This window comes from Aphelocoma coerulescens, chromosome 30 (genome assembly GCF_041296385.1).
Source record: "Aphelocoma coerulescens isolate FSJ_1873_10779 chromosome 30, UR_Acoe_1.0, whole genome shotgun sequence".
In the NCBI taxonomy this organism is placed as follows: domain Eukaryota; kingdom Metazoa; phylum Chordata; class Aves; order Passeriformes; family Corvidae; genus Aphelocoma; species Aphelocoma coerulescens.
Genome location: NC_091043.1, coordinates 1,470,108 through 1,492,648, shown reverse-complemented (window position 1 = coordinate 1,492,648; position 22,541 = coordinate 1,470,108). Strand labels below are relative to the sequence as shown.

General features: G+C 49.4%; 1 protein-coding gene across 1 annotated transcript in view; it reads right to left on the bottom strand.

Moving 5' to 3' along the window:
* EVI5L (ecotropic viral integration site 5 like) overlaps positions 1 to 22,082 on the bottom strand; it is a 110,891-nt gene extending 88,809 nt beyond the window's left edge. The window contains exons 1-3 of the mRNA XM_068997996.1: positions 22,006 to 22,082; positions 10,641 to 10,724; positions 7,417 to 7,583 (exon numbers count right to left, since the gene is read on the bottom strand). Coding sequence (XP_068854097.1) covers positions 7,417 to 7,583; positions 10,641 to 10,655 — 182 coding nt within the window. The 5' untranslated portion in view covers positions 10,656 to 10,724; positions 22,006 to 22,082. The remainder of the gene's footprint in view (positions 1 to 7,416; positions 7,584 to 10,640; positions 10,725 to 22,005) is intronic.
* Between the last annotated feature and the right edge of the window lie 459 nt (positions 22,083 to 22,541).

The following is a 22,541-nucleotide window of genomic DNA, read 5'->3' as shown; positions in this document are numbered from 1 at the left end:
CAAAACTGACCCAGAGGAGCTGGGAGTGACCCAAAACTGCCCCTAATTGCCCCAAAACTGCCCCAGAAAAGGAAGGATTGACCCAAAACTGCAGAAATTCCCCCCAAGAATCCCCCCCAAAAGCGCAGCCCCTCCCCCCCAACCCAACCCCAAGGGATTGGAAAAGGCGGGAAATCCGACAGCAAGGAGGGGGAAAGGCGGGAAAGGGGGAAAAGGCGGGAAAAGGTGGGAAAGGAGGAGGGAAAGGCGGCAGGAAAGGCAGGAAAAGCAGGAGGAAAGGCGGGAAAAGCAGGAGGAAAGACGGGAAAGGAGACAGAAAAGGCGGGAAAGGAGGCGGGAAAGGCGGGAAAAGCAGGAGAAAAGGCGGGAAAGGAGGCGGGAAAGGGGGGAAAGGTGAGAAAGGCAGGAAAGGCAGCAAAAAAAGGCGGGAAAGGCAGCGGGAATGGCGGGAAAGGCGGGAAAGGAGGAGGGAAAGGTGGGAGAAAAGGCGGGAAAAGGTGAGAAAGGTGAGAAAGGAGGGAAAGGGGGGAAAGGCGGCAAAAGAGGCGGAAAAGGCAGGAAAGGTGGCGGGAAAGGCGGGAGAAAAGGCGGGAAAAGGCCAGAAAAGGTGGGAAAGGAGGGAAAGGAAGGAAAGGCGGGAAAGGCGGCAAAAGTGGCGGGAAAAAAGGCGGCAGAAAAAGGTGGGAAAGGCGAGAGAAAAGGCGGGAAAAGCAGGAGAAAAGGCGGCAGAAAGAGACAGAAAAGGTGAGAAAGGCGGGAAAGGCGGCGGGAAAAGGCGGGAAAGGTGGGAAAGGCGGGAAAAGCAACAGAAAAGGCGGAAAAGGTGGGAGAAAAGGCGGGAAAGGAGGAGGGAAAGGCAGGAAAGGCCAGAGAGGTGGAAAAGCGGGAAAGGCGGAAAAGGCGGGAAAGGCAGCGGGAAAGGCGGGAGAAAAGGCAGGAAAGGAGGGAAAGGAGGGAGAAAAGGCGGCAAAAGAGGCGGGAAAGGCGGGAAAGGAGGTAAAGGAAGGAAAGGTGGGAAAGGCGGCAGAAAAAGGGGGAAAGGAGGCAGGAAAGGCAGGAAAAAAGGCGGGAAAGGCGGCGGAAAAAGGTGGGAAAGGCGACAGAAAAGGCAGGAAAAGCAGAAGGAAAGGCGGGAAAGGAGACAGAAAAGGCGGGAAAGGCGGGAAAGGAGGCGGGAAAGGGGGGAAAGGTGAGAAAGGTGGGAAAGGCAGCAAAAAAAGGTGGGAAAGGCGGCGGGAATGGAGGGAAAGGCGGGAAAGGAGACAGAAAAGGCGGGAAAGGCGGGAAAGGAGGCGGGAAAGGGGGGAAAAGGCAGAAAAGGTGGGAAAGGCGGGACAAAAGGCGGGAAAGGCGGCGGGAAAAGGTGGGAAAAGGTGGGAAAGGCGGGAGAAAAGGCGGGAAAAGGTGGGAAAGGTGGGAAAGGCGGCAAAAGTGGCGGGAAAGGCGGCAAAAAAGGCGGGGAAAAAGGCGGCAGAAAAAGGTGGGAAAGGCGAGAGAAAAGGCGGGAAAAGCAGGAGAAAAGGCGGCAGAAGGAGACAGAAAAGGTGAGAAAGGCGGCGGAAAAAGGCGGGAAAGGTGGGAAAGGCGGGAAAAGCAACAGAAAAGGCGGGAGAAAAGGCGGGAAAGGAGGAGGGAAAGGCAGGAAAGGCCGGAGAGGTGGAAAAGCGGGAAAGGCGGAAAAGGCGGGAAAGGCAGCGGGAAAGGCGGGAGAAAAGGCAGGAAAGGAGGGAAAGGAGGGAGAAAAGGCGGCAAAAGAGGCGGGAAAGGCGGGAAAGGAGGTAAAGGAAGGAAAGGTGGGAAAGGCGGCAGAAAAAGGGGGAAAGGAGGCAGGAAAGGCAGGAAAAAAGGCGGGAAAGGCGGCGGAAAAAGGTGGGAAAGGCGACAGAAAAGGCAGGAAAAGCAGAAGGAAAGGCGGGAAAGGAGACAGAAAAGGCGGGAAAGGCGGGAAAGGAGGCGGGAAAGGGGGGAAAGGTGAGAAAGGTGGGAAAGGCAGCAAAAAAAGGCGGGAAAGGCGGCGGGAATGGAGGGAAAGGCGGGAAAGGAGGTGGGAAAGGTGGGAAAAGGAGGGAAAGGAGGGAAAGGCGGGAGAAAAGGCGGGAAAGGCGGCGGAAAAAGGCGGGAAAAGGGGGGAAAAGGCGGGAGAAAAGGCGGGAAAGGGGGGAAAGGACGGAAAGGAAGGAAAGGCGGGAAAGGCGGCAGAAAAGGGGGGAAAGGAGGCGGGAAAGGCAGGAAAAAAGGCGGGAAAGGCGAGAGAAAAGGCAGGAAAAGCAGGAGAAAAGGCGGGAAAGGAGACAGAAAAGGCGGGAAAGGCGGGAAAGGAGGCGGGAAAGGGGGGAAAGGCGGGAGAAAAGGTGGGAAAGGTGGGAAAAGGCGGGAAAGGAGGGAAAGGCGGGACAAAAGGCGGCAGGAAAGGCGGGAAAAGCAGGAGAAAAGGCGGGAAAAGCAGGAGGAAAGGCAGGAAAGGAGACAGAAAAGGCGGGAAAGGAGGCGGGAAAGGGGGGAAAGGTGAGAAAGGCAGGAAAGGCAGCAAAAAAAGGCGGGAATGGCGGCGGGAATGGAGCGAAAGGCGGGAAAGGAGGAGGGAAAGGTGGGAGAAAAGGCGGGAAAAGGTGAGAAAGGTGAGAAAGGAGGGAAAGGGGGGAAAGGCGGCAAAAGAGGCGGAAAAGGCAGGAAAGGTGGCGGGAAAGGCGGGAGAAAAGGCGGGAAAAGGCCAGAAAAGGTGGGAAAGGAGGGAAAGGAAGGAAAGGCGGGAAAGGCGGCAAAAGTGGCGGGAAAAAAGGCGGCAGAAAAAGGTGGGAAAGGCGAGAGAAAAGGCGGGAAAAGCAGGAGAAAAGGCGGCAGAAAGAGACAGAAAAGGTGAGAAAGGCGGGAAAGGCGGCGGAAAAGGCGGAAAAGGTGGGAAAGGCGGGAAAAGCAACAGAAAAGGCGGGAGAAAAGGCGGGAAAGGAGGAGGGAAAGGCAGGAAAGGCCGGAGAGGTGGAAAAGCGGGAAAGGCGGAAAAGGCGGGAAAGGCAGCGGGAAAGGCGGGAGAAAAGGCAGGAAAGGAGGGAAAGGAGGGAGAAAAGGCGGCAAAAGAGGCGGGAAAGGCGGGAAAGGAGGTAAAGGAAGGAAAGGCGGGAAAGGCGGCAGAAAAAGGGGGAAAGGAGGCAGGAAAGGCAGGAAAAAAGGCGGGAAAGGCGGCGGAAAAAGGCGGGAAAGGCGACAGAAAAGGCAGGAAAAGCAGGAGGAAAGGCGGGAAAGGAGACAGAAAAGGCGGGAAAGGCGGGAAAGGAGGCGGGAAAGGGGGGAAAGGTGAGAAAGGTGGGAAAGGCAGCAAAAAAAGGCGGGAAAGGCGGCGGGAATGGAGGGAAAGGCGGGAAAGGAGGAGGGAAAAGTGGGAGAAAAGGCGGGAAAAGGTGAGAAAGGTGAGAAAGGAGGGAAAGGGGGGAAAGGCGGCAAAAGAGGCGGAAAAGGCAGGAAAGGTGGCGGGAAAGGCGGGAGAAAAGGCGGGAAAAGGCCAGAAAAGGTGGGAAAGGAGGGAAAGGCGGGAAAGGCGGCAAAAGTGGCGGGAAAAAAGGCGGCAGAAAAAGGTGGGAAAGGCGAGAGAAAAGGCGGGAAAAGCAGGAGAAAAGGCGGCAGAAAGAGACAGAAAAGGTGAGAAAGGCGGGAAAGGCGGCGGAAAAGGCGGAAAAGGTGGGAGAAAAGGCGGGAAAGGAGGAGGGAAAGGCAGGAAAGGCCGGAGAGGTGGAAAAGCGGGAAAGGCGGAAAAGGCGGGAAAGGCAGCGGGAAAGGCGGGAGAAAAGGCAGGAAAGGAGGGAAAGGAGGGAGAAAAGGCGGCAAAAGAGGCGGGAAAGGCGGGAAAGGAGGTAAAGGAAGGAAAGGCGGGAAAGGCGGCAGAAAAAGGGGGAAAGGAGGCAGGAAAGGCAGGAAAAAAGGCGGGAAAGGCGGCAGAAAAAGGCGGGAAAGGCGACAGAAAAGGCAGGAAAAGCAGGAGGAAAGGCGGGAAAGGAGACAGAAAAGGCGGGAAAGGCGGGAAAGGAGGCGGGAAAGGGGGGAAAGGTGAGAAAGGTGGGAAAGGCAGCAAAAAAAGGCGGGAAAGGCGGCGGGAATGGAGGGAAAGGCGGGAAAGGAGGTGGGAAAGGTGGGAAAAGGCAGAAAAGGTGGGAAAGGCGGGACAAAAGGCGGGAAAGGCGGGAGAAAAGGCGGGAAAAGGTGGGAAAGGTGGGAAAGGAGAGAAAGGAAGGAAAGGCGGGAAAGGCGGCAAAAGTGGCGGGAAAGGCGGCAAAAAAGGCGGGGAAAAAGGCGGCAGAAAAAGGTGGGAAAGGCGAGAGAAAAGGCGGGAAAAGCAGGAGAAAAGGCGGCAGAAGGAGACAGAAAAGGTGAGAAAGGCGGGAAAGGCGGCGGAAAAGGCGGAAAAGGTGGGAGAAAAGGCGGGAAAGGCAACAGAAAAGGAGGAAAAGGTGGGAGAAAAGGCGGGAAAGGAGGAGGGAAAGGCAGGAAAGGCCGGAGAGGTGGAAAAGCGGGAAAGGCGGAAAAGGTGGGAAAGGCAGCGGGAAAGGCGGCGGGAAAGGAGGGAAAGGAGGGAGAAAAGGCAGGAAAAGGCCAGAAAAGGCGGGAAAGGAGGGAAAGGAAGGAAAGGCGGGAAAAAAGGGGGGAAAAAAGGCGGGAAAAAAGGCGGGAAAAAAGGCGGGAAAAGCAGGAGAAAAGGCGGGAAAAGCAGGAGGAAAGGCGGGAAAGGCGGGAAAGGCGGCGGGAAAGGCGGGAGAAAAGGCAGGAAAAGGCCGGAAAAGGTGGGAAAGGAGGGAAAGGAAGGAAAGGCGGGAAAGGCGGCAGAAAAGGCGGGAAAGGTGGGAAAGGCGGGAAAGGCGGCAGAAAAGGCGGGAAAGGTGGGAAAGGCGGGAAAGGCGGCGGGAATGGAGGGAAAGGCGGGAAAGGAGGAGGGAAAGGTGAGAAAAGGCGGGAAAGGCGGCAGAAAAGGCGGGAAAGGAGGGAAAGGCGGGAAAGGCGGCAAAAGTGGTGGGAAAAAGTGGCGGGAAAGGCGGCGGGAAAGGCGGGAAAGGCGGCAGAAAACGTGGAAAAGGCGGGAAAGGCGGGAAAAGCGGTGGGAAAGGCGGCAGAAAAAGTGGGAAAGGCGGCAGAAATGGCAGGAAAGGCGGGAAAGGAGGAGGGAAAGGCGGGAAAAGCGGTGGGAAAGGCGGGAAAGGCAGCAAAAAAAGGTGGAAAAGGCGGCAGGAATGGCGGGAAAGGCAGGAAAAGGCGGGAAAGGTGGCAGAAAAAGCGGGAAAGGAGGCGGGAAAGGCGGGAAAGGAGGCGGGAAAAGGAGCGAGAAAAGTGGGAAAAGCAACAGAAAAGGTGAGAAAGGCGGGAAAGGAGGGAAACGAGGGAGAGGCGGAAAAGGCGGAAAAGGCGGGAGAAAAGGTGGGAAAGGCGGAAGGAATGGCAGAATGGGCGGGAAAGGAGGAGGGAAAGGCGGGAAAGGTAAAAAGGCGGGAAAGGCGGAAAGGGCGGGAAAGGCAGCAGAAAAGGTGGGAAATGCAGGAATGGGGATGGGAAAGGCAGCGGGAAAGGCGGGAAAAGTGGCAGAAAAAAGCGGGAAAGGCAGGAAAGGAGGAGGGAAAGGCGGGAAAGGCAGGAGAAAAGGCCGGGAATGCGGCAGAAAAGGCGGGAAAAGTGACAGAAAAGGTGGGAAAGGCGGCAAAAAAAGGCGGGAAAGGCGGGAGAAAAGGCGGGAAAGGCGGCGGAAAAGGAGCGGGAAAGGCGGAAGAAAAGGCTGGAAAAGCGGGAAAGGCAGGAAAAGAGACAGAAAAGGCGGGAAAGGCGGGAAAAGGGACAGGAAAGGCGGGAAAGGCAGCAGGAAAGGCGTCGGGAAAGGCGGGAGAAAAGGCGGGAAAAGTGGGAGAAAAGGCAGCGGGAAAGGCCGGAAAAGAGGTGGGAAAGGCGGGAAAGGGACAGAAAAGGCGGAAAAAGGCGGGAAAAGTGGCAGAAAAGGCGGGAAAGGTGGGAGAAAAGGCGGGAAATGCGGGAAAGGCGTCGGGAAAGGCAGGAAAGGTGGGAAAGGCGGGAAAAGGGACAGAAAAGGCGGGAAAGGCATCGGGAAAGGCGGGAAAGGCAGCAGGAACGGCAGGAAAGGTGTCGGGAAAGGCGGGAAAGGTGGGGGAAAAGGCGGGAAAGGCAGAAAAGGCGGGAAAGGCGTCAGGAAAGGCGGGAAAGGCAAGAAAGGTGGGAAAAGTGGGAGAAAAGGCGGGAAAGGCGGGAAAGGCATTGGGAAAGGCGTCGGGAAAGGCGGGAAAAGGGACAGAAAAGGCGGAAAAAGGCGGGAAAAGTGGCAGAAAAGGCGGGAAAGGCGGGAGAAAAGGCGGGAAATGCGGGAGAAAAGGCGGGAAATGCGGGAAAGGCGTCGGGAAAGGCGGGAAAGGGACAGAAAAGGCGGAAAAAGTGGCAGAAAAGGCGGGAAAGGCGGCGGGAAAGGTGGGAAAGGCGGGAAAAGGGACAGGAAAGGCGGGAAAGGCAGCAGGAAAGGCATCGGGAAAGGCGGGAGAAAAGGTGGGAAAAGTGGCAGAAAAGGCGGGAAAGGGACAGAAAAGGCGGGAAAAGGCGGGAAAAGTGGCAGAAAAGGCGGGAAAGGCGGCGGGAAAGGTGGGAAAGGCAGAAAAAGCAGCAGAAAAGGCAGAAAAAGCAGCAGAAAAGGCGGGAAAGGCGGGAGAAAAGGCGGGAAAAGGCGGAAAAGGCGTCGGGAAAGGCAGGAAAGGCGGGAAAGGCGGGAAAGGGACAAAAAAGGCGGGAAAGGCATCGGGAAAGGCGGGAAAGGCATCAGGAACGGCAGGAAAGGTGTCGGGAAAGGCGGGAAAGGTGGGGGAAAAGGCGGGAAAGGCAGAAAAGGCGGGAAAGGCGTCAGGAAAGGCAGGAAAGGCAAGAAAGGTGGGAAAAGTGGGAGAAAAGGCGGGAAAGGCGGCAGGAAAGGTGGGAAAGGCAGAAAAAGCAGCAGAGAAGGCAGAAAAAGCAGCAGAAAAGGCGGGAAAGGCGGGAGAAAAGGCGGGAAAAGGCGGAAAAGGCGTCGGGAAAGGCAGGAAAGGCGGGAAAGGCGGGAAAGGGACAAAAAAGGCGGAAAAAGGCGGCGGGAAAGGTGGGGGAAAAGGCGGGAAAGGCAGGAGAAAAGGTGGGAAAAGTGGCAGAAAAGGCGGGAAAGGCGTCGGGAAAGGCGGGAAAAGGCGGGAAAGGCGGCGGGAAAGGCGGGAAAAGGCGGGAAAGGCAAGAAAGGCGGGAAAAGTGGGAGAAAAGGCGGGAAAGGCGGGAAAAGGGACAGAAAAGGCGGGAAAGGCGTCGGGAAAAGGGACAGAAAAGGCGGGAAAAGGCATCGGGAAAGGCGGGAAAAGGCGTCGGGAAAAGCAGGAAAGGCGGGAAAAGGCATCGGGCAAGGCGGGGGCGGCGGCTCCTGACCGGTTCTGCTCCTCCAGCTTGGCCAGCAGCTCCAGCTCGTCCGGGCTCAGGTTCTCCGAGTCGGACGCGGGGGAGCCGCCGGGGGCCGAGGGCGCGGCCGAGGGGCCCTCGGGGGGAGAGGAGTCGGGGCTGGCGGCCGGAGAGGCCACGGCCGGGCCGGGGCTCACCTGGGCAAGGAAAGGCCACGTTCCAGGGGAAAGTCCCGGAATTCCCAGCCCAAATCCCACATTTCCCAGCCCAAATCCCAAATTTCCAGCCCCAAATCTCAAATTTCCCACACCAAATCCCAAATTTCCAACCCCAAATCCCAAATTTTCCACAGCAAATCCCACATTCCCAACCCCAAATCCCACATTCTAAATCCCAAATTTCCAAACCCAAATCCCAAATTTCCCACCCCAAATCCCACATTCCAAACCCAAATCCCAAATTTCAGCCCCAAATCCCAAATTCCCCACCCCAAATCCCAAATTCCAACCCCAAATCCCAAATTTCCACCCCAAATCCCAAATTCCAACCGCAAATCCCAAATTTCAGAACCCAAATCCCAAATTCCAACCCCAAATCCCACATTTTGACCCCAAATCCCAAATTTCCACCCCAAATCCCACATTCCAACCCCAAATCCCAAATTTCCCACCCCAAATCCCAAATTCCCCACCCCAAATCCCACATTCCGACCCCACATCCCACATTCCAAATCCCAAATTCCAACCCCAAATCCCAAATTTCCAGGGTCAAATCCCAAATTTCCACCCCAAATCCCACATTTCAACCCCAAATCCCAAATTCCAACCCCAAATCCCAAATTCCAACCCCAAATCCCACATTCCAACCCCAAATCCCAAATTTCAGCCCCAAATCCCAAATTCCCCACCCCAAATCCCAAATTTCAGGGGCCAAATCCTAAATTTCCACCCCAAATCCCAAATTTCCCACCCCAAATCCCACATTCCAACCGCAAATCCCAAATTTCAGAACCCAAATCCCAAATCCCAACCCCAAATCCCACATTTCGACCCCAAATCCCAAATTTCAACCCCAAATCCCACATTCCAACCCCAAATCCCAAATTTCCCACCCCAAATCCCAAATTCCCCACCCCAAATCCCACATTCCGACCCCACATCCCACATTCCAAATCCCAAATTTCCAGGGTCAAATCCCAAATTTCCACCCCAAATCCCACATTTCAACCCCAAATCCCAAATTTCCACCCCAAATCCCAAATTCCAACCCCAAATCCCAAATTCCAACCCCAAATCCCACATTCCAACCCCAAATCCCAAATTTCAGCCCCAAATCCCAAATTCCCCACCCCAAATCCCAAATTTCAGGGGCCAAATCCTAAATTTCCACCCCAAATCCCAAATTTCCCACCCCAAATCCCACATTCCAACCCCAAATCCCAAATTTCAGGGGCCAAATCCTAAATTCCAACCCCAAATCCCAAATTTCCCACCCCAAATCCCAAATTTCCAACCCCAAATCCCAAATTTCAGGGGCCAAATCCTAAATTTCAACCCCAAATCCCAAATTCCCACCCCAAATCCCAAATCCCAGCCCCAAATCCCAAATTCCAGCCCCAAATCCCAAATCCCAACCCCAAATCCCAAATTCCAGCCCCAAATCCCAAATTTCCCACCCCAAATTTCCCAACACCAAATCCCACATTTCAACCCCAAAACCCAAATTCCCACCCCAAATCCCAAATTCCCTCCCTCCCCAAATCCCAAAATCCAGCCCCAAATCCCTAATTCCCACCCCAAATCCCAAATTTCCCACCCCAAATCCCAAATTTCCCACCCCAAATCCCAAATTCCAGCCACAAATCCCAAATTTCCACCCCAAATCACACATTCCAACCCCAAATCCCAAATTTCCAACTCCAAATCCCAAATTCCAAACCAAAATCCCAAATTCCAACCCCAAATCTCAAATTTCAACCCCAAATCCCACATTCCCACCCCAAATCCCAAATTTCAACCCCAAATCCCAAATTCCCACCCCAAATCCCACATTTCAGGGGCCAATCCCGTATTTCGACCCCAAATCCCACATTCCCACCCCAAATCCAACATTTCCCACCCAAAATCCCAAATTTCCTGCCCCAAATCCCAAATTCCAGCCCAAATCCCAAGTTCCAGTCCCAAATCCCAAATTCCCACCCCAAATCCCAAATCCCAACCCCAAATCCCAAATTCCAGCCCCAAATCCCAAATTTCCCACCCCAAATTTCCCAACACCAAATCCCACATTTCAACCCCAAAACCCAAATTCCCACCCCAAATCCCAAATTCCCTCCCTCCCCAAATCCCAAAATCCAGCCCCAAATCCCAAATTTCCCACCCCAAATCCCAAATTTCCCACCCCAAATCCCAAATTTCCCACCCCAAATCCCACATTCCAGCCCCAAATCCCAAATTTCCAGCCCCAAATCCCAAATTCCAGCCCCAAATCCCAAATTCCATCCCAAATCCCACATTCCAACCCCAAATCCCAAATTCCCAACCCCAAATCCCCAATTCCAACCCCAAATCCCAAATTTCAACCCCAAATCCCAAATTCCCACCCCAAATCCCAAACTCCCACCTCAAATCCCACATTCCAACTCCAAATCCCAAATTCCCATCCCAAATCCCAAATTTCCAACCCCAAATCCCAAATTTTGACCCCAAATCCCAAATTCCCACCTCAAATCCCAAATTTCCACCCCAAATCCCAAATTCCAGAGCCCAAATCCCAAATTTCCCACCCCAAATCCCAAATTTCAGACCCCAAATGTGGGATTTGGGATTTGGGGTTGGAATTTGGGATTTGGGTTCTGAAATTTGGGATTTGGGGTGGAAATTTGGGATTTGGGGCTGGAAATTTGGGATTTAAGATTGAAATAAGGGATTTGGGGTTGGAATTTGGGACTTGGGGCTGGAAATTTGGGATTTAAGATTGAAATATGGGATTTGCCCCATTTTCCCTCCTTTTGCAGCTCCAAACCCGGGAGTTTTTACCCCAAATCCCCATTTCTGATCCCTTTATGGGGCTTTTTTTTGGGATCAGCAAAATCTCTGGGAGAAACCAAAAAATCCTGGAGAAGAAAAGAGCTCGGGGAAGGGGAAAAATCCCAATTTTTGGGCTCATTTTTCCCCCCAAAAATGGGATTTTTGGCTTCTCTCGTTAACGGGATCGTGGGATTTCCCTAACGAGGAGGAGAATCCCTTAATTACCTTTAATTCAGCCATTAATGAACCTCTGGAATTCCCAATTCCTGCCCGGATTTGCTGCTTGGGATCAACCAAAATTAAGTTTTCCTGGAAAAAGAAGAAAAAAATGAAGATTTCCCTTAAAAAAAGGAGATTTTGGGGTGGAAAAAGAGCCCAAAATGGGATTTTTGGGGGAAAAATGAGGGGGAAAACCCAAAATTCCACGGGAATGATGGAAAAGCCTCGTTCTGACCCAAAAATGAGGTGGGAAAAGGGAAAAAAAACAACGGGGTTGGGATGGGGGGATGGAAAAAGAGGAATTTGGGGAGGATTTTTGGGGAGAAATCCTCAATTCTGGGAGGGGAGGAAGCCTCGATTTGGGGGGAAAAAAGGCAAAAATTGGGTGGGAATTGCTAAAAATGGGGAAAAAATGGGGAAAAAAAAAGGGTTGGAAATGGGGGAAAATGACCCAAAATTGGGGCTGGCTCCAAAATTCCCCAAATTCCATCCCCTGGTTGGGAAAGAAATCCCAGATTTGGGTGGGAATCCCAAATTTCTGCCCTCGAGCCTGAGAGCTTTGGCTTGGAAAAGTGGGAATTTCTTTCTTTGAACCCCGAATTTCCCAATTTTGGGGAATTTTCCCCCATTTTTGCAGCTTTTCCCGGGGGTTTCCTGATTTTTTGTCCTTTTTTTTTGCTTTTTCCATCTTTTTTTTGCCCCATTTTCCCCTTTTTTTGGCCAATTTTCCCTTTTTTACCCCATTTTTCACTTTTTTGGCCAATTTTTCCCTTTTTTTGCCCCATTTTCCCTTTTTTTGCCTCATTTTTCCTTTTGGCCAATTTTTCCCTTTTTTTGCCCCATTTTCCCTTTTTTCCCCATTTTTCCCTTTTTTTGCCCCATTTTCCCTTTTTTCCCCATTTTTCCCCTTTTTTTGGCCCACTTTCCCTTTTTTTGGCCCATTTTCCCCTTTTTTTGCCCCATTTTCCCTTTTTTTGGCCAATTTTTCCCTTTTTTTTGGCCAATTTTCCCTTTTTTGCCCCATTTTCCCTTTTTTGCCCCATTTCCCCTTTTTTTGCCCCATTTTCCCCCTTTTTTGGCCAATTTTTCCCTTTTTTGCCCCATTTCCCCTTTTTTGCCCCATTTCCCCTTTTTTTTGCCCCATTTCCCCCTTTTTTGGCCAATTTTCCCTTTTTTGCCCCATTTTCCCTTTTTTTGCCCCATTTCCCCTTTTTTTGCCCCATTTCCCCCTTTTTTGGCCAATTTTCCCTTTTTTGCCCCATTTTCCCTTTTTTTCCCCCATTTTCCCCTTTTTTGCCCCATTTTCCCCTTTTTTTGCCCAATTTTTCCCTTTTTTGCCCCATTTTTCCCTTTTTTCGCCCAATTTCCCCCTTTTTTTGCCCCATTTTCCCCTTTTTTTGCCCAATTTTTCCCCTTTTTTTGGCCAATTTTTCACTTTTTTTGGCCAATTTTCCCCTTTTTTGCCCCATTTTTCACTTTTCTGCCCCATTTTCCCTTTTTTTGCCCCATTTTCCCCCTTTTTTCCCCCCATTTTTCCTTTTTTTTGCCCATTTTCCCCTTTTTTTGGCCAATTTTTCCCTTTTTTTGCCCCATTTTCCCCTTTTTTTGCCCATTTTCCCCTTTTTTCCCCCATTTTTCCCTTTTTTGCCCCATTTTTCCCTTTTTTCGCCCAATTTCCCCCTTTTTTTGCCCCATTTTCCCCTTTTTTTGCCCAATTTTTCCCCTTTTTTTGGCCAATTTTTCACTTTTTTTGGCCAATTTTCCCCTTTTTTGCCCCATTTTTCACTTTTCTGCCCCATTTTCCCTTTTTTTGCCCCATTTTCCCCCTTTTTTCCCCCCATTTTTCCTTTTTTTTGCCCATTTTCCCCTTTTTTGGCCAATTTTCCCTTTTTTGCCCCATTTTCCCTTTTTTTGCCCCATTTTCCCCTTTTTTGCCCCATTTTTCCTTTGGGCCAATTTTTCCCTTTTTTTGCCCCATTTTCCCCCTTTTTTGGCCAATTTTTCCCTTTTTTGCCCCATTTTCCCCCTTTTTTGCCTCATTTTTCCCTTTTTTGCCCCATTTTCCCTTTTTTTGCCCCAATTTTCCCTTTTTTTGCCCCATTTTCCCCTTTTTTTGCCTCATTTTTCCCCTTTTTTGCCCCATTTTCCCTTTTTTGCCCCATTTTTCCCCTTTTTTGCCCCATTTTCCTTTTTTTTGCCCCATTTTCCCCTTTTTTTGCCTCATTTTCCCTTTTTTTGCCCCATTTTCCCTTTTTTTGCCCCATTTTTCCCTTTTTTTGCCCCATTTTCCCTTTTTTGCCCCATTTTCCCTTTTTTTGCCCCAATTTTCCCTTTTTTTGCCCCATTTTCCCCTTTTTTTGCCTCATTTTTCCCCTTTTTTGCCCCATTTTTCCCTTTTTTGCCCCATTTTCCCCTTTTTTCGCCCAATTTCCCCCTTTTTTTGCCCCATTTTCCCCTTTTTTTGCCCAATTTTCCCCTTTTTTGCCCCATTTTTTACTTTTCTGCCCCATTTTCCCTTTTTTTGCCCCATTTTCCCCTTTTTTGCCAATTTTTCCCTTTTTTTGCCTCATTTTTCCCTTTTTTTTGCCCCATTTTCCCCTTTTTTTGCCCCATTTTCCCCTTTTTTGGCCAATTTTCCCTTTTTTGCCCCATTTTCCCCTTTTTTGCCCAATTTTTCCCTTTTTTTGGCCAATTTTTCCCTTTTTTTTGGCCAATTTTCCCTTTTTTCCCCATTTTCCGTTTTTTCCCCATTTTCCCTTTTTTTTGCCCAATTTTCCCCTTTTTTTGCCTCATTTTTCCCTTTTTTTGCCCCATTTTCCCCTTTTTTGCCCCATTTTTCACTTTTTTGCCCAATTTTTCCCTTTTTTTGCCCCATTTTCCCCTTTTTTGCCTCATTTTCCCTTTTTTTGCCCATTTTTCCCTTTTTTTGCCCATTTTCCCCCTTTTTTTGCCCCATTTTTCCCTTTTTCTGCCCCATTTTCCCTTTTTTTGCCTCATTTTCCCTTTTTTCCCCATTTTCCCCTTTTTTGCCCAATTTTTCCCTTTTTTTTGCCCATTTTCCCCTTTTTTCCCCCATTTTTCCCTTTTTTGCCCCATTTTTCCCTTTTTTCGCCCAATTTCCCCCTTTTTTTGCCCCATTTTCCCCTTTTTTTGCCCAATTTTTCCCCTTTTTTTGGCCAATTTTTCACTTTTTTTGGCCAATTTTCCCCTTTTTTGCCCCATTTTTCACTTTTCTGCCCCATTTTCCCTTTTTTTGCCCCATTTTCCCCTTTTTTGCCAATTTTTCCCTTTTTTTGCCCCATTTTTCCCTTTTTTTTGCCCCATTTTCCCTTTTTTGCCCCATTTTCCCCTTTTTTGCCCAATTTTTCCCTTTTTTTGGCCAATTTTTCCCTTTTTTTTGGCCAATTTTCCCTTTTTTCCGCATTTTCCGTTTTTTCCCCATTTTCCCTTTTTTTTGCCCAGTTTTCCCTTTTTTTTGCCTCATTTTTCCCTTTTTTTGCCCCATTTTCCCCTTTTTTGCCCCATTTTTCACTTTTTTGCCCAATTTTTCCCTTTTTTTGCCTCATTTTCCCCTTTTTTTGGCCAATTTTTCCCTTTTTTGCCCCATTTTCCCCTTTTTTTGCCCAATTTTTCCCTTTTTTTGGCCAATTTTTCCCTTTTTTTTGGCCAATTTTCCCTTTTTTCCCCATTTTCCCTTTTTTCCCCATTTTCCCTTTTTTTTGCCCAATTTTCCCCTTTTTTTGCCTCATTTTTCCCTTTTTTTGCCCCATTTTCCCCTTTTTTGCCCCATTTTTCACTTTTTTGCCCAATTTTTCCCTTTTTTTGCCCCATTTTCCCCTTTTTTGCCTCATTTTCCCTTTTTTTGCCCATTTTCCCCCTTTTTTTGCCCCATTTTTCCCTTTTTCTGCCCCATTTTCCCTTTTTTTTGCCTCATTTTCCCTTTTTTCCCCATTTTCCCCTTTTTTGCCCAATTTTTCCCTTTTTTTTTGCCCATTTTCCCCTTTTTTCCCCCATTTTTCCCTTTTTTGCCCCATTTTTCCCTTTTTTCGCCCAATTTCCCCCTTTTTTTGCCCCATTTTCCCCTTTTTTTGCCCAATTTTTCCCCTTTTTTTGGCCAATTTTTCACTTTTTTTGGCCAATTTTCCCCTTTTTTGCCCCATTTTTCACTTTTCTGCCCCATTTTCCCTTTTTTTGCCCCATTTTCCCCTTTTTTGCCAATTTTTCCCTTTTTTTGCCCCATTTTCCTTTTTTTTGCCCCATTTTCCCCTTTTTTTGCCCCATTTTTCCCTTTTTTTTGCCCCATTTTCCCTTTTTTGCCCCATTTTCCCCTTTTTTGCCCAATTTTTCCCTTTTTTTGGCCAATTTTTCCCTTTTTTTTGGCCAATTTTCCCTTTTTTCCCCATTTTCCGTTTTTTCCCCATTTTCCCTTTTTTTTGCCCAGTTTTCCCTTTTTTTTGCCTCATTTTTCCCTTTTTTTGCCCCATTTTCCCCTTTTTTGCCCCATTTTTCACTTTTTTGCCCAATTTTTCCCTTTTTTTGCCTCATTTTCCCCTTTTTTTGGCCAATTTTTCCCTTTTTTGCCCCATTTTCCCCTTTTTTTGCCCAATTTTTCCCTTTTTTTGGCCAATTTTTCCCTTTTTTTTGGCCAATTTTCCCTTTTTTCCCCATTTTCCCTTTTTTCCCCATTTTTCTCCTTTTTTGGCCTCATTTTCCCTTTTTTTGCCCCATTTTCCCTTTTTTTGCCCCATTTTCCCTTTTTTGCCTCATTTTTCCCTTTTTTTGCCTCATTTTCCCTTTTTTGCCCCATTTTCCCTTTTTTATGGCCAATTTTCCCTTTTTTGCCCCATTTTTCCCTATTTTTTGCCCCATTTTCCCTTTTTTGGCCAATTTTTCCCTTTTTTTGGCCAATTTTTTCCTTTTACCCCTTTTTCTCTGTTTAAATCCCATTTTTCCCCATTTTTATCCTTTTTTCACTATTTTGCCCCATTTTTGCCTCTTTTAATTCATTTTCTGCCCATTTTTATTCCTTTTTTGCCCAATTTTCCCCTTTTTTACCCCATTTTCTCCATTTAAATCCCTTTTTTCCCATTCTTACCCTTTTCCCCCCCTTTTTGCCCCATTTTTGCCTCTTTTTATTCCTTTTCTGCCCCTTTTTATTCCTTTTTTGCCCCATTTTCTCCTTTTTTACCCCATTTTTTCTCTTTAAATCCCTTTTTTCCCATTCTCATCCTTTTTCACCCTTTTTGCCCCATTTTTGCCCCTTTTAATTCCTTTTTTGCCCCATTTTTCCACCCTTTTTTGCCCAATTTTCCCTTTTTTCACCCCTTTTTCTCTTTTGAAATCCCTTTTTTCCCATTCTTACCCTTTTCTCCCCCTTTTTGCCCCATTTTTGCCTCTTTTTATTCCTTTTCTGCCCCTTTTTCCACCCTTTTTTGCCCAATTTTTCCCTTTTTTTACCCCTTTTTTCAGTCTAAATCCCTTTTTTTCCCATTCTTATCCTTTTCCCCCCTTTTTGCCCCATTTTTGCCTCTTTTAATTCATTTTCTGCCCATTTTTATTCCTTTTTTTTCCCAATTTTCCCCTTTTTTACCCAATTTTCTCCATTTAAATCCCTTTTTTTCCATTCTTACCCTTTTTGCCCCTTTTTGCCCCATTTTTGCCTCTTTTTATTCCTTTTCTGCCCCTTTTTATTCATTTTTTGCCCCATTTTCTCCTTTTTTACCCCCTTTTTCTCTATAAATCCCTTTTTTCCCATCCTTATCCTTTTTTCACCCTTTTTGCCCCATTTTTGCCCCTTTTAATTCCTTTTTTGCCCCATTTTTCCACCCTTTTTTGCCCAATTTTCCCCATTTTTCCCCCTTTTTTTCTCTATAAATCCCTTTTTTCCATTCTTATCCTTTTTCACCCTTTTGGCCCCATTTTTGCCTCTTTTTACCCCATTTTCTGCACCTTTTTCCACCCTTTTTTGCCCAATTTTTCCCTTTTTTTACCCCTTTTTTCAGTCTAAATCCCTTTTTTTCCATTCTTATCCTTTTCCCCCCTTTTTACCCCATTTTTGCCCCTTTTTACCCCATTTTTGCCTGATTTTCCCTTTTTTTGCCCCATTTTTCCCCTTTTTTTACCCCTTTTTTCTCTATAAATCCCTTTTTTCCCATTCTCATCCTTTTTCACCCTTTTTGCCCCATTTTTGCCTCTTTTAATTCATTTTCTGCCCATTTTTATTCCTTTTTTTGCCCAATTTTCCCCTTTTTTACCCAATTTTCTCCATTTAAATCCCTTTTTTCCCATCCTTATCCTTTTCCCCCCTTTTTGCCCCATTTTTGCCTCTTTTAATTCATTTTCTGCCCATTTTTATTCCTTTTTTTGCCCAATTTTCCCCTTTTTTACCCAATTTTCTCCATTTAAATCCCTTTTTTCCCATTCTTACCCTTTTTCACTCTTTTTGCCCCATTTTTGCCCCATTTTTGCCCCATTTTTGCCTCTTTTTATTCCTTTTCTGCCCATTTTCATTCCTTTTTTGCCCAATTTTTCCCTTTTTTTGCCCCTTTTTTCAGTCTAAATCCCTTTTTTTCCATTCTTATCCTTTCCCCCCCTTCTTACCCCATTTTTGCCCAATTTTCCCTTTTTTTGCCCCATTTTTCCCCTTTTTTTACCCCTTTTTTCAGTCTAAATCCCTTTTTTCCATTCTCATGCTTTTCCCCCCTTTTTGCCCCATTTTTGCCTCTTTTTATTCCTTTTCTGCCCCTTTTTCCACCTTTTTTTTGCCCAATTTTCCCTTTTTTTGCCCAATTTTCCCCGTTTTTCCCCCTTTTTTTCTCTATAAACCCCTTTTTTCCATTCTTATCCTTTTTCCCCCCTTTTTGCCCCATTTTTGCCTCTTTTTATTCCTTTTCTGCCCCTTTTTATTCATTTTTTGCCCCATTTTCTCCTTTTTTACCCCATTTTTTCTCTTTAAATCCCTTTTTTCCCATTCTCATCCTTTTTTACCCTTTTTGCCCCATTTTTGCCTCTTTTAATTCCTTTTTTGCCCATTTTTCCACTCTTTTTTGCCCAATTTTTCCCTTTTTTTACCCCTTTTTTCAGTCTAAATCCCTTTTTTTCCCATTTTTATCCTTTTCCCCCCCATTTTTGCCCAATCTCGGAGCTTTTCCCCCCATTTTTTCCCCCCTCTCTCCCCAAAATTCCTCAAAACAAGGGATTCACCCCCAATTCCAGCAGCGATTTTTGGACTTTTCCAAGGAGCCCAAACCCAACCCCAAAACTTCACCAAATTGCCCCAAAATCCCAACGAGAGGACGAGAAAAAAGCCCCAAAAAAGCCAAAAAAACCCCAAATTCAACCCCAAATATTCCAACAGCATCCAGAGCTGCCAAAAAAAGGAGGGAAATGGATAAAAATGGGCTGAAATCCCAAATTTTGGTGATACCGAGGAAAACCAGGGGGGAATTTTCAACCCCCCCGAGGCAAAAATGACCCAAAAATGAGGAAAAAATTCAAATTTCACCCCAAAATAAACCAAGGAACCCTCCCCGCCCCTCCCCCACCCCCCCGTGAATTCCCAAAATTGGGATTTTTTTGGGGGGAAACTCCCCAAAAAACTCCAACGGGGAGAGGAATTTTGGGCTTTTCCCAGCTGGAAATTTGGAGGGTCAAAAGCTCCAAAATTGGGATTTTTTTGGGGTAAAATTGGGGTTTCTTCCTCCCAGCTGGGCTGAGGGGGGGGGAAAGGAGCAGGAAAAGGGGAAAAAATCCCAAAAAGAGAAGAAATTTGGGGGGAAAAAGGGGGAATTGAGGAGGGGTTGATTGACAGCTCCGGGCAGAGCCAAAATCCCGGGATTTGAGCCCAAAAGAGGCACAAAAAGAGAGGGGGAGGGGAAAAATTCCTTCCCCAAAATTTGGGGGGGAAAGGAGGGGAAAAACCCCAAATTCTTCCCCAAAATTGGGGAAAAAACCCAAATTCCCCCAAAATCGGGGAGTCAAGGAGGGGGAAAACCCCAAATTCCACCAAAATTGGGGAAAAAACCCAAATTCCCCCAAAATTGGGGAAAAAACCCAAATTCCCCCAAAATTGGGGAGTCAAGGAGGGGAAAAACCCCAAATTCCACCAAAATTGGGGAAAAAACCCAAGTTCCCCCAAGATTTGGGGGGGTCAAGGGGGGGAAAAACCCCAAATCCCTCCAAAATTGGGGAGAAAGAAGAAGAAAAACCCCAAATCCTTCCCCAAAATTGGGGGGGGGTCAAGGAGGGAAAAACCCCAAATCCTTCCCCAAAATTTGGGGGGGTGAAGGGGGGGGAAAATCCCAAATCCCCCCAAAATTTGGGGGGGTCAAGGGGGGGGAAAAACCCCAAATCCTTCCCCAAAATTGGGGAAAAACCCCAAATTCCCCCAAGATTTGGGGGAGAAAGGAGGGAAAAACCCCAAATCCTTCCCCAAAATTTGGGGGGTCAAGGAGGGGAAAAACCCCAAATCCCCCCAAAATTGGGGAAAAAACCCAAATCCCCCCAAAATTGGGGGGGGTCAAGGAGGAGAAAAAATCCAAATCCCCCAAAATTGGGGAAAAACCCCAAATCCCCCTAAAATTGGGGAAAAACCCCAAATTCCCCCAAAATTTGGGGGGGGTCAAGGGTGAGAAAAACCCCAAATCCTTCCCCAAAATTTGGGGGGGTCAAGGGGGGAAAAAATCCCAAATTCCCCCAAAATTTGGGGGAGAAAGGAGGGAAAAACCCCAAATCCTTCCCCAAAATTCGGGAAAAACCCCAAATCCTTCCCCAAAATTGGGGGGATCAAGGAGGGAAAAACCCCAAATCCTTCCCCAAAATTTGGGGGGGTGAAGGGGGGGGGAAATCCCAAATCCCCCCAAAATTTGGGGGGGTCAAGGGGGAGAAAATCCCCAAATCCTTCCCCAAAATTCGGGAAAAACCCCAAATCCCCCCAAAATTTGGGAAAAACCCCAAATCCCCCCAAAATTTGGGGGTCAAGGAGGGGAAAAACCCCAAATCCCCCCAAAATTCGGGGGGGGATGAAGGAGGGGAAAACCCCAAATTCCCCCAAAATTTGGGGGTCAAGGGGGGAAAAAGCCCCAAATCCCCCAAAATTTGGGGGTCAAGGGAGGGGAAAAACCCCAAATCCCCCCAAAATTGGGGAGAAAGGAGAGGAAAAACCCCAAATCCTTCCCCAAAATTTGGGGGGGTCAAGGGGGGGAAAAACCCCAAATTCCCCCAAAATTGGGGAAAAACCCCAAATCCCCCCAAATTTGGGGACCTCGTTCACGCCCTCAGCCTGGGGGGGGGGGGGGAGGGGTCATCACAATTCCCCCTCCCCCCCCCCCCCAAAAAAGGGGGCACAGAAGGATGGGGGGGACCCCAAAACCCCCCCCATAATGGGGTGACCCCCCCCAAAAGTCCCCCCTCAGAGCCTGGGGGGGTTTGAGGCCAAAATCCCCAAAAAAGGGGGGGCACCCCAAAAAAAAAACCTAAAAAAGGGGGGGCACCCCCAAAAAATAACCCTAAAAAAGGGGGGGTTACCCCAAAAATAATCCTAAAAAAGGGGGGGTTACCCCAAAAAATAACCCCAAAAAAGGGGGGGTCACCCCCAAAAATAACCCCAAAAAAGGGGGGGTCACCCCAAAAATAATCCTAAAAAAGGGGGGGTCACCCCAAAAATAATCCTAAAAAAGGGGGGGGTCACCCCAAAAAAAAACCCTAAAAAAGGGGGGGCACCCCCAAAAAGGGGGGGTAACCCCAAAAATAACCCCAAAAAAGGGGGGGTCACCCCAAAAATAACCCTAAAAAAGGGGGGGTCACCCCCAAAAATAACCCTAAAAAAGGGGGGGTTACCCCAAAAAATAACCCTAAAAAAGGGGGGGTCACCCCCAAAAATAACCCTAAAAAAGGGGGGGTCACCCCAAAAATAATCCTAAAAAAGGGGGGGGCACCCCAAAAAATAACCCCAAAAAAGGGGGGGGGGCACCCCAAAAAAATCCCACCAAGGGGGGGCACCCCAAAAATAACCCCAAAAAAGGGGGGGTCACCCCAAAAAAACCCCACAAAAGGAGGTCAGACCAAGACCCCCACAAAGGGGGGGTCACCCCAAAAAAACCCCTACAAAGGGGGGGGTCACCCCAAAAAATAACCCCAAAAAAGGGGGGGCACCCCAAAAAAAAAAAAAAACACAAAGGGAGGGTTACACCAAAAAAAACCCTACAAAAGGGGGGGGTCACCCCAAAAAATAACCTCAAAAAAGGGGGGGTCACCCCCAAAAAAATCCCCCACAAAAGGGGGGTCACCCCAAAAATAACCCCAAAAAAGGGGGGGGCACCCCAAAAAAATCCCCCACAAAGGGAGGGTCAGACCAAGACCCCCACAAAGGGGGGGTCACCCCAAAAATAACTCCAAAAAAGGGGGGGCACCCCAAAAAAATCCCCCACAAAGAGGGGTCACCCCAAAAATAACCCCAAAAAAGGGGGGGCACCCCAAAAAAAAAAACCCCACAAAGGGAGGGTTACACCAAAAAAAACCTACAAAGGGGGGGGTCACCCCAAAAAATAACCTCAAAAAAGGGGGGGTCACCCCAAAAAAATCCCCCACAAAAGGGAGGGTCAGACCAAGACCCCCACAAAGGGGGGGGTCACCCCAAAAATAACCTCAAAAAAGGGGGGGTCACCCCCAAAAAAATCCCCCACAAAGAGGGGTCACCCCAAAAAAAAACCCCCACAAAATGGGGGTCACCCCAAAAAAATCCCCCACAAAAGGGGGGTCACCCCAAAAATAACCCCAAAAAAGGGGGGGGGCACCCCAAAAAAATCCCACCAAGGGGGGACACCCCAAAAAAACCCCACAAAGGGGGTGTCACCCCCAAAAAATAACCCCAAAAAAGGGGGGGTCACCCCAAAAAAACCCCACCAAGGGGGGACACCCCAAAAAAACCCCACAAAGGGGGTGTCACCCCCAAAAAATAACCCCAAAAAAGGGGGGGTCACCCCAAAAAAAACCCCACCAAGGGGGTGTCACCCCAAAAAAAACCCCCACAAAGTGGGGAGGGTCCCGAGGGGGGGGGGGGGGTCACTCCAAGCCCTCCCAACTGGGGGTGACCCCAACCCCCCCCCCCAAAAAACCCCCCCAGAGCCCCCCCCAGGAAGGCCGAACCCCCCTCAGGGGGTGTCACCCCCCCCCCCAAAAGGGGGTGGGACCCCCCTCACACCCCATGGGGGGGGTCCCCCCCATTTCTCCCCTCACGGATGGAACCGCCCCGCCCCCCCCCCCCCCCCGCGCATCCCCTCACGCTGAGGGCGGGGGAGGGGGGGGGGGGGGATCCGCCATTGTTCAATGCCCCCCCCCCCCGGTCCCGCCGGTCTCCCCGCCCCCCTCCTACCTGCGGGCCGTTGCCATGGCGACCCCCGGCCGCCCCCTCGGGGGGGCTCCCCGAGCCGCCCCCCCCGTACCGGGAGCCCCGAGCCCGCCGCCATCGCGGAGCCGCCGCCGCCGCCGCCGCCGCCGCCGCCGCCGCCCCGGCCGGCGCTGACTGACAGCGGCCCCGCCCCGCGTCCAATCAGCGCTGGAGTTCCGCGGGTGTGCCCGCCTCCCGCCGAACCTCCGCCAATCACAGCGTGGGGTTGCTGTGACAAGCCCCGCCTGCCGCATGGGAGAACCAATGGGATGGGGGGGTAAGCTGTTTGATGGGCAGGTGAGTTATCCAATCAAAGCTAAGGAGGTGCTTGCCGCCCACAGGGGTATGGGGAGTATGAATGGGGGGACAGGTGAGGATAATTGATGGGTGGGACAGCCAATCAAATGGCGAGTCTCGCTTGGAGTGGCAGCTGGCTGATAGGAGAGGACAACAAGCCCCGCCTCTCCACCTGCAGGGTGGGGTGTGATTGACAGGCGCGTCAGCCAATTGGCAGGCAGGTC